Source organism: Tachyglossus aculeatus, chromosome 14 (genome assembly GCF_015852505.1).
Source record: "Tachyglossus aculeatus isolate mTacAcu1 chromosome 14, mTacAcu1.pri, whole genome shotgun sequence".
NCBI classification, from domain to species: Eukaryota; Metazoa; Chordata; class Mammalia; order Monotremata; family Tachyglossidae; genus Tachyglossus; species Tachyglossus aculeatus.
In genome coordinates this window covers 47,712,851-47,726,250 of record NC_052079.1, presented here as the reverse complement: position 1 = coordinate 47,726,250, position 13,400 = coordinate 47,712,851, and the positions used below count along the sequence as shown (strand labels likewise).

General features: G+C 50.1%; 1 protein-coding gene across 9 annotated transcripts in view; it reads left to right on the top strand.

Moving 5' to 3' along the window:
- Positions 1 to 9,023, top strand: part of RBFOX2 (RNA binding fox-1 homolog 2) — a 320,956-nt gene extending 311,933 nt beyond the window's left edge. For all 9 annotated transcript variants that reach the window (XM_038756331.1, XM_038756330.1, XM_038756337.1 and 6 more), the window contains 2 exons: positions 1,464 to 1,536; positions 3,668 to 9,023. In XM_038756331.1, coding sequence (XP_038612259.1) covers positions 1,464 to 1,536; positions 3,668 to 3,722 — 128 coding nt within the window. In that variant the 3' untranslated portion in view covers positions 3,723 to 9,023. The remainder of the gene's footprint in view (positions 1 to 1,463; positions 1,537 to 3,667) is intronic.
- Positions 9,024 to 13,400: the final 4,377 nt, after the last annotated feature.

Below are 13,400 nucleotides of genomic sequence, written 5' to 3'. Positions count from 1 at the left end.
GACAGCCTTGAAGCCGAGAGTGAGGAGTTTTTGCTTGATGCGTAGGTTGACTAGCAGCCACTGGAGATTTTTGAGGAGGGGAGTAACATGCCTTGGTATTCCGAGTGCACTCCTCCGCTCTCCCTTATCGTCCTCCCCCCTCCCTTATCGTCCTCCCCCCCTTCTCCAAAAAGCTTCAGTTTCTCTCGGCTCATTCCAAGCCCGAGCTTCTCCGAGAGCTGGGCCTTTAAATCAAGTGATCGGTAGTATTTATCGAGCCTTAACGGTGCAGAGAGCACTGTAATAAGCCCTTGGGAGAGCGTGAGTTCTTTATTCTTCCCAGCAGAAGAACGGTTCAAGCTTCTGCTGCTTCCCTCTGATTTTGGATTTCTCTTTGACCTCAAACACCTTATATATAACAATAATAGTTGTGGTATTTGTTAAGCGCTTACTATGTGCCAAGCACTGTTCTAAGAGCTGTAGAAGACAGGTTGGAAACAGTTCCTATCCCACATGGGGCTCACAGTCTTAGCCCCTCTTTTACAGATGAGGTAACTGAGGTTCAGAGAACATTAATAGCAGTAATAATAATAATTGGTGGTATTTGTTAAGCACTTATGTGCCAAGCACTGTTCTAAGTGTTGGGGTTAGAAGCAGCATGGTTCAGCGGAAGGAGCCTGGACTTGGGAGTCAGAGATCATGGGTTCTAATCCCGGCTCTGCTACTTCATTCATTCATTCATTCAATCGTATTTATTGAGCGCTTACTGTGTGCGGAGCAGTGTACTAAGCGCTTGGGAAGTACAAGTTGGCAACATATAGAGACGGTCCCTACCCAACAGCAGGCTCACAGTCTAAAACAAAACATATTAACAAAATAAAATAAATAGAATAAATATGTACAAATAAAATAGAGTAATAAATACGTACATACATATATACAGGTGCTGTGGGGAGGGGAAGGAGGTAAGGCGGGGGGGGAGGGGGAGAGGAAGGAGTGGGCTCAGTCTGGGAAGGCCTGTCACACTTGTCAGCTGTGTGACTTTGGGCAAGTCGCTTAACTTCTCTGGGCCTCAGTTACCTCATCTGGAAAGTGGGGATTAAGACTGAGCCCCATGTGGGGCAACATGATCACCTTGTATCCCCCCCAGCGCTTAGAACAGCGCTTTGCACATAGTAAGCGCTGAACGAATGCCATCATTATTATTATTATCCAAGGTAATCAGGTTGGACACGGTTCCTGCCTGACATGGGGTTCACGGTCTCAATCCTCATTTTACAGATGAGGTAACTGAGGCCCAGAGAAGTGAAGTGACTTGCCTGAGGTCACACAGCAGACATGTGGCAGAGCTGGGATTAGAACCCAGGTCCTTCTGACTCCCAAGCCTCTGTTCTACCCGTGCAGCCGCGGTGCTGGCATTTCACCTCGCCTCACTGCATCTCCCCGAGGGCTGAGAAGTGACCCATTGTGTTCTTTTCCTCTAGTTATGGCAGGGTTTATACAGCAGACCCCTACCACGCCTTGGCCCCTGCCGCTAGCTACGGAGTTGGAGCTGTGGTGAGTAACCATTTTCCTCGTTCTGAATTCCCTCTCTTCTCCTCTCGGGTTCCCACCCCGCACTCGCCGACCGAATATTTAAAGCCACGGGGAGCCTAAAGAACTGGGGTGTTGAATAAGAGCCTTCTTTTAGCAAGAGCAGGCCACTGCCGTGAGGTTTCACATCTCCTCTCCGAGTCGGGGCCTGAGCCAGAGGGAGTGGGGAACTGCAGTAGCAGACGGCAGATTCCGTCCGTCTGCCCTGGGAAATGGCATCATTTGGGGAGGGGAAGAAGAGGGCGGGATGACATTTTCTTTTGGCTCAGGTGTGAAGTGCCGGCACGGCACGTGGGCATCGTGGCAATCACTGGGTCGCTAGGTGTTGGCATTGCCTCAGAGGTGGAAGTTAGGCCCTCCCCTCCTCAGTGAGTTGTTCTTTTTTTTAGGTTAATGGTATGTCTAGAATGCATACTGGTCCCTTATGGTGTCTTACTCCGAGCAACCAAGAGAATGGCAGCTTTATGGCAACTTTTCAGTTCTCTTCGGAGACATAAGGACGGCAGCTCTGAGTCAGAACTGAGCTGCTTCTAGAACCGGCAGAAGTAGCCAGCCTTCTGAAGTTCAGGGAGGAAATGAGGTTGTCAGAGAGACAAGATTAGGGTAACGTGGAGACTGTATGGATATGTCTGGGGAGAGGATCTGGCATTTCCGATCCCGCTAGATTTGCCCGAGGGATCAGAATTGAGGCTCCTGAAGGGGGTTGGTGAATTCATTCATTCAATCGTATTTATTGAGCGCTTACTGTATGCAGAGCACTGTGCTAAGCACTTGAGAGAGTACAGTATAACACATTTGGTAGACCCATTCACTGCTTGCCAGGATTTCTAAAGGTAGGAGTTCCCCCCACCTCCGCACTCAGCCTTGTTCTTGGCCTCTTATAAGTGCATAATGGACACCATTATATAATCAATCAATCGTATTTATTAAGCACTTACTGTGTGCGGAGCACTGTACTAAGCGCTTGGGAAGTACAAGTTGGCAACATATAGAGACAGTCCCTACCCAACAGTGGGCTCACAGTTGGGGCAAGCAGAAGCATATCAAAAATAAGACCCTAGCAGAGGAGACCATAAAGCGGCAACTTGTCGTTTCAATCGGAATGTGTCCGAGAAAACGTAAATGAGCAAATCCTCCTCCTCAACAACACGTACTGTATTGAGCTCCCACTCAAGGCAGACAGATTTTTGATTTTTGAAGTTTGTGAAGGAGATTTTCTTGTTTACATTAAATTGGAAACTTGAAGGCACTGTTGACTAAGGTATGACTAGATCGAGCAAATTAAGGAAGGAGAGGCGGGTGGAAGAAGAGGGGTGGGAACAGAGAAAAGGAGCAAGAGAACAAGATGAATGATTTGGCAAGTATTCTGTTGTGTAGGTTTTTGTGGAAGGACTATGAATACATAAAAATAATGACTACGGTATTTGCTAGGCGCTTACTCTGAGTCTAGCACTTTTCTAAGAGCTGTTCAGATTGAACACAGTCCCTGTCCTGCTTGGGGCTCACAGTCTTTAATCCCCATTTTACAGATGAGGTAATTGAGACCCAGAAAAGTGAAGTGACTTGCCCAGGGTCACTCAGTGGACCCATGGCGAACCGGACTTAGAACCCGGGTCCATTTTCTATCCACGAGACCACACTGCCTTCACAAGATCGCCTGGCATCCGCTCGCCCGCAGGGAAAACCAGAGCAAATTGGGAGGAGCGGGAGAGCTGGATAGGGAGCTGTTGAGGCAGAAAGCCATCGAGGCGAGGGACGGATGGGGCCAGCTCAACCAGGGGGACGACTGCACCTGTTGGCTTCTGGCCCCGTGGTTTTTAGTTCTAGGCGGTCGAAGTAATGCGTGGCAGCAGACATCACCCATCTATTAAATCCAGAAACAGGATAACAGCCAAATGCGCGTAAAATGAGTCAGCCGCACTGCCTTCCCCCCACCTTTCCCTTTGAACCGGCAGCGAGTGAGTCGACTGGGATTAGGGGCGGGAGCCGACGTGTCCGATGAGGCCAAAGGGAGCGATCGCATGCCTTTTTGAGACTTTTCCGTCTGTCCCTGGTGTTTCTTTCGAGCCCTTAAACCGCTCTTTCGTTCCTACAGGCGAGTTTATACCGAGGTGGCTACAGCCGATTTGCCCCCTACTGAAGTGACGTGAGACCCTGGCAAGAGGGACAGCCCCCCCAACCCCCCAAGTTCATGAGGCCTGGCTATTGCAATATTTACTAGTAGAGGAACTCTATAGCAAGATGAAGAGGAAATACAAACAAAACACAAAAAACACAAAAAAAGAGAAATACTTTTTTATACCTCACTATGTTCTTTGAATATGTATTTTTCCTTTAAATTTCTGCCTTTAATTCTTTTGTTCCAAAGATTGTGCATTTTCTTTTCTTTTTTTTTCCTTTTTTTTTTTTTTTTTAACTGTGGTAAAGAGAAAAAAATAATGCATTTCCATGTCTGTATATCCGGGCGGAGGTTAGTTCCACCAGTCACTGAAGAGGCGATTTACTAGGAAGGAAAGACATTAGGAACTGTTATGATGCAACTAATCAGGAGCCAGCAGACAGCGTGATCTTAAGGCGTCTGGTGCCGAATGGTTGTGTAATAGACAAGTAGGAAGAGAAGAGATGTCCTTTTTTTCCTCGTTTCTGCAACCGGCCACTCGACTTTCTTTGCCTTCTATGATTCCGGGCTGTGGAGCATAGGAGGACATTGACTGTGGCTGACATCCACTTGCTGAGGTCGGGGATAGGAGTTTGAACTTGCAAAGTAGGGGAGTGACAAAGAGGCTCCCGTCCTCTCCTCTTTCCCTCATTTCTCCATCCTTTTCGTAACCCCGTGACATGCGCAGACTGGGACCGTTGGCGTGTTTTTTGGAATAGTTGGAGAAAAGACTCTCGGAGAAACGGGCCTTGGAGCGGACTCTGGACAGGGGAAACCGCCATTTCCTCTTCTTCCTACAGTGGCAGTCCTGCAGGGAGTTTGCCCGTTTCTAATCTGCCAGCCACCCAGCTCTTCTCTCCTTCTCATAAGACCCATGTCCTTGGGACGCGGGAAATGAGGACCCCAGGGGTGGGAAAGCAGGAGCCTGGGGGGAGCCGTTCTTAGAGTCATTAGTGGCGGCCTCAAAAAGGAAGGGGAAGAGGGAGGCACACTGTCCTGCGGAAGATCCCGGTATCGAGCAAGGGGCTGTGAGATCTGCAGCCCCTAGGCCCCTCTCCCGAGCCACCCTGAATCCGCTCTATAGTCGGCCCGGTAGAGAGAAGGGGAGATAGCAAGTGCCAAACTGCTCCCGGATGCTTGAGGATAATTAAGGCACGTCAGGGCAGAAGGGGCCGCCTTACCTGAGGTCTGAAGCCATAGGCATTTCCAACTTCCAGGGCTCGGCGAGTCCCACCTCTAACCATAGTCTGGAGTCTCGGCGACCATTTCCACCCAAGCCCTTGGTACCCGCAGGAGGCTTCTACGTGAACGCCGCGGGACGCAAATCTAGGGCCCTAACGTTTCTCCTTTCCAATCTCCAAAGGAGGATTTCGGTAGCAGTGGCCGGAAGAGAAGCAGGCGGTCTTGGCAGTGAGTCGCTGCCATCCATCGAGCCTCAATTTTATAAATTAGAGAAGCGGGGGAGCCAAAGGACCCCCTCCAGCTGATAGCTATAGCCATGTTCCCAGTAACCCTTGCAAAGGAAAGCAGGTGGGTCTTGAAGCCTTTCTAAAGCTAAAGCGTTAGTGAAATAGAAAAGCTCGGTCTGTCGCCCTGGTCCACCCACAATGGTACTAGGGTGATCTTTTCACCCAAAATGAGGGCGGTTGAGGGAGCTAGTTAGGACAGCAAGTTAGTGAGGCTTTTTGGCTTCTCGCTACCACACGTTCGCTCCTCGGCTGGTAACTGACCCAGACCCCGAATCAGGAAGTCTGGTACGGCGTAGCACAAAGCATTTCTAGGCGAGTGGAGTTTTCCTTGTGGTGTTACCGGTCCTCCACACACCTCCCAGCTCCCTGTTCTCCCTCTGGGCCCTTCCCACCGAGGCCACGAAGAGGATTGTTGCCTGGAATTGAGGGAGACCGCCGCCAAGCTAGACCACCCAAATCTAACGATTCTTTGGAGGGATAGCTAGAGCAAGGGGACACCCAAACTGCCAGCCCATTGGTCACTTTTTTTTTTTTTTAGGTTTTTTTTTTTTGTTGTTTTGTTTTTTTTCCAAGCCAAAGTTTGGTTTGTTGCTGTTAAGGTGACTTTTGCTTTGTGTGTGTGTGTGTGTGTGTGTGTGTGTGTGCGTGTGCGTGTGTGTACATATTTTACTTAGACTGAAAACCGGGAGGGCGGGAGTAAGGGGGAAGGTGGGTTTTTTTGTTTTGTTTTGGATTTTTTTTTTCCCCTAGAGGGAGATTTTGTTGTTGAAAGAAAATGCCCAAGAGCAATGTAGTGTCCCAGCAAAGCCCAGGCTGTTTCCACGATATGGCAAACAGGAAGCCCCCTCTGGAGCTGAGACTAGGCTAAGACCCTCCCACCTCCCTCCCACCCCCTAGCAAGTAGAGAAGAAGTTGGTGGGGGGGTGCTGAGAAGTGAAGGGACTTGGGACACTCGTCCCTTGAAGGGGAATTGGGGCCCGGGCCTGGTGGACTGGGCAGTTGCCATGATGTCTAGCGGTGGCAGCTGAAATCCAGGGGCCTTTTCGTGCATGTCAGTTCAGCTGGTTCTGGCTGCAGCTTCCGAAGGGCCAAACTCTTGTGTCCTCCAGTGGGATTTGGGGCCCGGGCTGCCTCTGAGGTCCACAGTGACTCTCCAGTTCCCTGGGGAACCTCTGCTTTGGTTGCATGGTCATTGATTTTCAGCGTTGGTGCTGAGAATCGGGGCTCTCGTCCTAGAAGCACCTGGGTTTTCCCCATAGCGAATCGTCCTATGCATTGACCCCTTCCCCCAACACCCCCCGCCCAGGACTCCCCAATTTGCAAAGTCACTAGAGTTCTGACCCCCACAGCCAGGCTCCTCAGGGTTTTCCTTGCTGAAGAGCCCCAGGTCACAGGTGAGAAGGGGCAGGACTCCCAAGAGAGCTGGGCTCTTGGTTGGCTCGGTTCAGGGAAGTCACTAGGTTAATTCCTGAAATTTCCTGCCGATTGACACTAAGCAAATGGTCTCCCAGCCCCTGCTGTGGACCTTACTGAACTGCTTGAAGGGAAGCAAGGATCTCCCCGGGACCGTTTTGGCCCTGTGTCCTCTCGTGACTCCCGGTCTGGAGGATCCAAGAGGGAAGCCCGGCAGACTTCCGTCCCCTTGGGGACTAGAGTGGGTGTCGTGAGCAGGGCTTTTCAGCCAAGGGGGAGCCTGGCGGTTCCCCTCTCTGCGCTTCCGTCCTCGGCCCCGGACTTCTGGGGGTAGACTGGTGATGCAGGCCTGGAGAGGGACCACCCTGGAACCGGCCACGTTCTGGAGCCGTCACCCGGGGCTCGGTCGATCCCGAGATTATGCAAGTGGGGTCCAATCGGGGCCCGGGTGGCAGGGGGACCCCACCGGCTGGGTGGCAGCTCACGGGGCGATCCGGAAGGCTCTCCTCCTTTAGCCGAGTCCAGCTCCAGGGGGTGAACTTCTCGCCTGCTGCTCGCCGCCCTCCGGCACAGTCACGGGAAGCGTCCAGGACGCCCTCCTGGGTTTGGAAGCCGGGAGCCGGGGGTGGGGTGTGGATTTGAAGCGTACGTTAACCTGTTTGCACTGTTTTAAAATAGGAAAAATAGTGAGCAGGGTGAGCATCCAATGTAAACTTCTGTGTGTGTTTATTTTTCTGTCATGCTTTTGAAATGTCGACCCTTTGGAGTCTACACCAGTGAAACTTGATTCTTTGTTGCATAAAACACTATTTTTGGGTGATGTCAATGTCTGAAAAGCCCCTCTCTCCTACCCCGGTCCCTTGGCTTGCCCCACGAGGGCCCTTCATCCTTGCTTTCTTGTACGGTGAAATCACCGGACCACAGAGCAAGCGGCGGTCTGCCCCTTCGAGGTGGGGTGGGGAGACGGGGTGGGGTTCTTTCCAAGCTTCATCTGGGGCCGGGCCGGCGGTCCAGCTTGGGGAGTGTAGCGGGGGTCCCGGCCCCTGGCATTGGCCTGGGGGCGACAGCCCTGGCCGCGGAGGGAGGACGGGCTTCTGGCTCCAAAGGTTGGCAACGGGCTGGGATGGTGTTCTTCCTCACCTCCCCTTCTCCCCTCCCACCCGGGGCTGCGCTACAGCCAGCTCAGATTTACTCAGGAAAACAGGAGATCGATTCAGCCATGGTAGCGTTGGCTGGGGTGGGAGCAGGATGGGGGACGGAGAAAGAGCGGCCCACCGGCCCGGCCGGAGATCCCGGCCCGACGACCGGGGGGCCGCCGACCGCCAGCAGCCGAAGGGTTGAGCATCCTCCTCTCCCGCCAAAAACCGGCAGGCGGCAACCAAAATGGAGTTCCTGCCCCTCCCCGCATTTTTTGGTGGGGTTTCCCCCGGGGGGGGGTGGGAAGACGGTCCAGCCCCCGAGACTCCCAGCTTCAGCCCTTTCTTTGTATTTTTTCTGTTCACAGTATTTGTGTGTGCGTGCGTGGGGGGGGGGGTGTGTGTGCACGCGCACACGTGCGTGTGTTTTGGCAGCTCAGTTTGGCTGTATTATATATCGAGTGATGATTTAATCCTCTTTTTTTTTTCCTACGGGATATGAATATTTTTTTTTTCCTCTTTCTGTTATAATTCTGCTTGTGAATAGCTGGAGCAAAGCCCGGGGCTGACAGAAGGCACAACATGTAAGCTAGGGCCGCAGGGAGCTGGCGGAGCTGATGGGGAGCGGAGCTGCCCCTCCCTCCCTCTCTTCCTCCCGGCCCGATGGTCTTGAGGCTCTGAGTTTATCAGCCCATGCCGTTGCAAGGCAAAAAAGAAAAAAAAAAAAATTGCCACCCAAACCCCGGTGGCAGTGAGCGATTCACCCCTGCCGCGGTCGGTTTCTCCCGCCCCCACCCTCCCCATTGCCATGGCAACACAGGTACCTTTGGGGCACAGGACGCATCCGACGGGATGCACGTACACTGACCACCTGGCCGTCCTTCCCTCTCTCCCCTGGTCCCCGATCACTTCCTAGGACACCCGAGCTGCTCGCCCAGGGTCCCGTTTCCCTGACGACGCCAGAGAAGCATCCCGGGGCTTTGTGACAGTCTCTACTTCCCTTCCCTTCTCGTTAAGTATCATATTGTATAGTAGCTTTCAGACCATACAGTATTCATTGGGTTACTCCTATTATTATCAAGTAGCTGGAATTGTGAAGGTCGGAGTAGTTAGATCTTTAGCTTTTATTCCTTTTTTTTTTTGTATTCCTATCCATGTGTATAAATTATTGATCATGTTGCTGGCTTTTATAAACTCTAAGCGAGGGAGGAGCACTGCCTCAGCCTTTGCAAATGGTAATGAAGCACTGTTTTTAAATAAAAGAGAGAAACACCAGTCTGTGTCCCGTGTGTCACTGGGCCCCCCCACCCTCCCTCACACCTGGTGGTCCCCTGGACGGGCCGGATCCGCCCCAGATTGGGCTCCGTCCCCTTTAACGGTCTTCTGGTTCCAGTGTCTGTTGGCGAGGACGGTTCTGGCCGGCTCCCCCGTCCCGTCTGTTCCTCCGGCGCCAGCTTGGCATCGAAACTCGGCTCCATCGCGTGTCAGACGTTGGCCCCGAGGAGGGCCAGCTCCTGGATTAGCGATTTCAGGCCCTATTTGGACATCGTCGCCGGGTGAGCACTTAAGACCGGTGCTCCACGCACAGTAAGGGCTAGATAAATGCCGTGGATAGATGGAGGCCCGGCAAGCACCCAACAGAAAGGAAGGGTGGGTGCGGTTGGCCCGCCGCCTCGAATTCAGTGGGGACGGGGCGATGCGAGTTGAAGAGAAAGGGCCGTCTCTAGTGAAGCATAAATAAAAGTAGTGATAGCACGTAGCATGTGCCAATCACAGCACTGAGCACTGGAGTAGATGGAAGATAATCCGGTCAGGCACAGCCCTGGGTGTGGAGGTGGGAGACAAGGCCCTCCAGACTGTCAGCACTTGGTGGGCAGGGAACGTTTCTATCGACCCTGTTCTGTTGTACCCTGCTGTGCACACAGCAAGTACTTATTTATTTATTTTACTTGTACATATCTATTCTATTTATTTTATTTTGTTAGTATGTTTGGTTTTGTTCTCTGTCCCCCCATTTTAGACTGTGAGCCCACTGTTGGGTAGGGACTGTCTCTATATGTTGCCAACTTGGACTTCCCAAGCGCTTAGTACAGTGCTCTGCACATAGTAAGCGCTCAATAAATACGATTGATGATGATATGTTGCCTACTTGTACTTCCCAAGCGCTTAGTACAGTGCTCTGCACACAGTAAGCGCTCACTAAATATGATTGATTGATTAATAAATTCTATTGATTGATGGGGTTTCCGAAAAAAAGAGTTCCGTTTTCTGTGAAAACATGCCCAGTGGATGTGAGACTAGAGTCCACTTGAGTGAAGAGGAGGGCTGCCTGGTGGGGTTTGAAGGGTGGGAGGGACCCTAGCCCACGAAGACCACTAGAAAATTTACAAAATGATTTGAGGCCACCTGGTCTAGTGGAAAGAGCACAGGACTGGAAGTCCGGAGGATTGAGTTCATTCATTCATTCAGTCGTATTTATTGAGTGCTTACTGTGTGCAGAGCACTCTACTAAGCGCTTGGGAAGTGCAAGTTGGCAACATATAGAGACGGGCCTTATCCAACAGTGGGCTCACAGTCTAGAGAAGCAGCGTGGTTCAGTGGAAAGAGCACGGGCTTTGGAATCAGAGGTCGTGGGTTCAAATCCCTGCTCCGCCAATTGCCAACTGTTTGACTTTGGGCAAGTCACTTAACTTCTCCGTGCTGCAGTTATCTCATCCGTAAAATAGGGATTAAGACTGTGAGCCCCCCATGGGACAACCTGATCACCCGGTAACCTCCCCAGCACTTAGAACAGTGCTTTGCACATAGCGCTTAATAAATGCCATCATCATTATTATTATACGTGATAATCAGATCCCACATGGGACTCGGTATTAATCCCCATTTTGTGGATGAGGAAACTGAGGCACCGAGAAGTAAAGCCACTTGCCCAAAGTCACACAGCAGATGTGGCAGAGCTGGGGGTAGAACCCAGGCTGGTGTGCTTATCATAAGGCATACTGCGTGTATACCCGCACACGCACAACTTGAACTCTGCACATTTCTACAGGAAACACCAGGCCTTGTCCCAATTTTAATCCCCCATCCCTCTTTCTAAAGACAGGCTTATCATCATCATCATCATCATCAATCGTATTTATTGAGCGCTTACTATGTGCAGAGCACTGTACTAAGCGCTTGGGAAGTACAAGCCGTTGTGTGTGGTGGAATCCATTTAGTTAATAATAATGACGGCATTTGTTAAGCGCTTACTATGTGCAGAGCACTGTACTAAGCGCTTGGGAAGTACAAGCCGTTGTGTGTGGTGGAATCCATTTAGTTAATAATAATGACGGCATTTGTTAAGCGCTTACTATGTGCAAAGCACTGTTCTAAGCACTGGGGAGGATACAAGGTGATCAGGTTGTCCCACTTGGGGCTCACAGTCTTAATCCCCATTTTACAGATGAGGTAACTGAGGCCCAGAGAAGTTGCGACTTGCCCAAAGTCGCACAGCTGGCAATTGAAGGAGCTAGGATTTGAACCCATGACCTCTGGCTCCAAAGCCCGGGCTCTTTCCAATGAGCCAGGCTGCTTCTCTAGTCACGAGAGTAACGCTTTCCCCCTGAAATCCAGCGCCGCCTCCACTCGAGCCCTTCCTGCTTTTGCGTCTTCGCAACGAATTCTATTTCTGAATGACTTCAGAGCTCAAAAATAACGGTGAGGAAAGCAAAGATGTTTTGCTGAGAGACAGGGCCGCAATTTTGGGAATTTTGTGGGGAGACTCGTTTCTCTGATCCAATCCATGCTGGGGACTTGGCACCATCTAGTGGCTGATGACGACCATCCCGGGCTGGGGTGTCTATCACATAGCCCTGCCACTTCCCAAACCCAGGGTGCCATCTTTAGAAGCGGAGTTGGGGTCCTTGTAAAGAAATTGCAAGAAGCACAGGCAACCGATGTGGGGGGGTGTATTGGTGTCAGAGAAGCAGCGTGGCTCGATGGAAAGAGCGCACAATAAATGCCATCATCATTATTATTATTATTTGGAGTCAGAAGTCACGGGTTCAAATTCCGGCTCCGCCGCTTCTCAGCTGTGTGGCTGTGGGCAAGTCACTTAATAATAATAATAATCAATCAATCGATCAATCAATCGTATTTATTGAGCGCTTACTGTGTGCAGAGCACTGTACTAAGCGCTTGGGAAGTACAAGTTGGCAACATATAGAGACAGTCCCTACCCAGCAGTGGGCTCACAGTCTAGAAGGGGGAGACAGAGAACAAAACCAAACATATTAACAAAATAAAATAAATAGAATAGATATGTCCGCTAACGATTTTAATACGTGAATCTATTTGCAATGAATTAAGTAAAATAACTGATGAAATACTGTTTAATCTTCCTATAGTCTATTTAAAATTTCATTTTAGCTTCTGGGAAGTTCAAAAATAATGACATTTATTAAGCGCTTACTCTGTGCAAAGCACTGTTCTAGGCGCTGGAGAGGTGACAATGATGATGAGGTTGTCCCACAGCGGGCTCGCAGTCTTAATCCCCATTTTACAGGTGAGGGAACTGAGGCCCAGAGAAGTTAAGTGACTTGCCCAGAGTCACACAGCTGACTAGTGGTTCCCCAACGGACAAACCCTAAGCTGACCACCACTTTGACCCTTCCTCGTGCGGATGCCATTTCAGACAAGCAGCGGGGCGGGAGACTGGCAAATATAGGTCACCGGAAAGAATCCCACCCCAGACACCTGAACCCTTTGCTTTTCTGGAGCGGGAAGTCTTGGAGCTCATTCAGTCATTCGGATGTATTCGTTCATTCATTCGATCGTATTTATTGAGCGCTTACTGTGTGCAGAGCACTGTACTAAGCGCTTGGGAAGTACAAGTTGGCAACACACAGAGACGGTCCCTACCCAACAACGGGCTCACAGTCTAGAATGGGGAGACAGACAAGAAGACAAAACATGTGGACAGGTGTCAAGTCATCAGAATAAATAGAAATAAAGCTAGATGCACATCATTAACAAAATAGAATAGTAAATATGTACGAGTAAAATAGAGTAATAAATCTCATTCATTCAATCGTATTTATTGAGCACTTACTGTGTGCAGAGCACTGTACTAAGCACTTGGGAAGTACAAGTTGGCAACATATAGAGACGGTCCCTACCCAACAGCGGGCTCACAGTCTTTAAGGGGGAGACAGACAACAAGACAAAACATGTGGACAGGTGTCAAGTCATCAGAATAAATGCAAATAAAGCTAGATGCACATCATTAACAAAATAAATAGAATAGTAAATATGTACAAGTAAAATAAAGTAATAAATCTATTCATTCAATCGTATTTATTGAGCACTTACTGTGTGCAGAGCACTGTACTAAGCACTTGGGAAGTACAAGTTGGCAACGTATAGAGATGGTCCCTACCCAACAACGGGCTCACAGTCTAGAAGGGGGAGACAGACAACAAGACAAAACATGTGGACAGGTGTCAAGTCATCAGAATAAATACAAATAAAGCTAGATGCACATCATTAGCAAAATAAATAGAATAGTAATTATGTACAAGTAAAATAGAGTAATAAATCTGTACAAATATATATAAATAAGTGCTGTGGGGAGGAGAAGGAGGTAGGGCGGAGGGGATGGGGAGGAGGAGA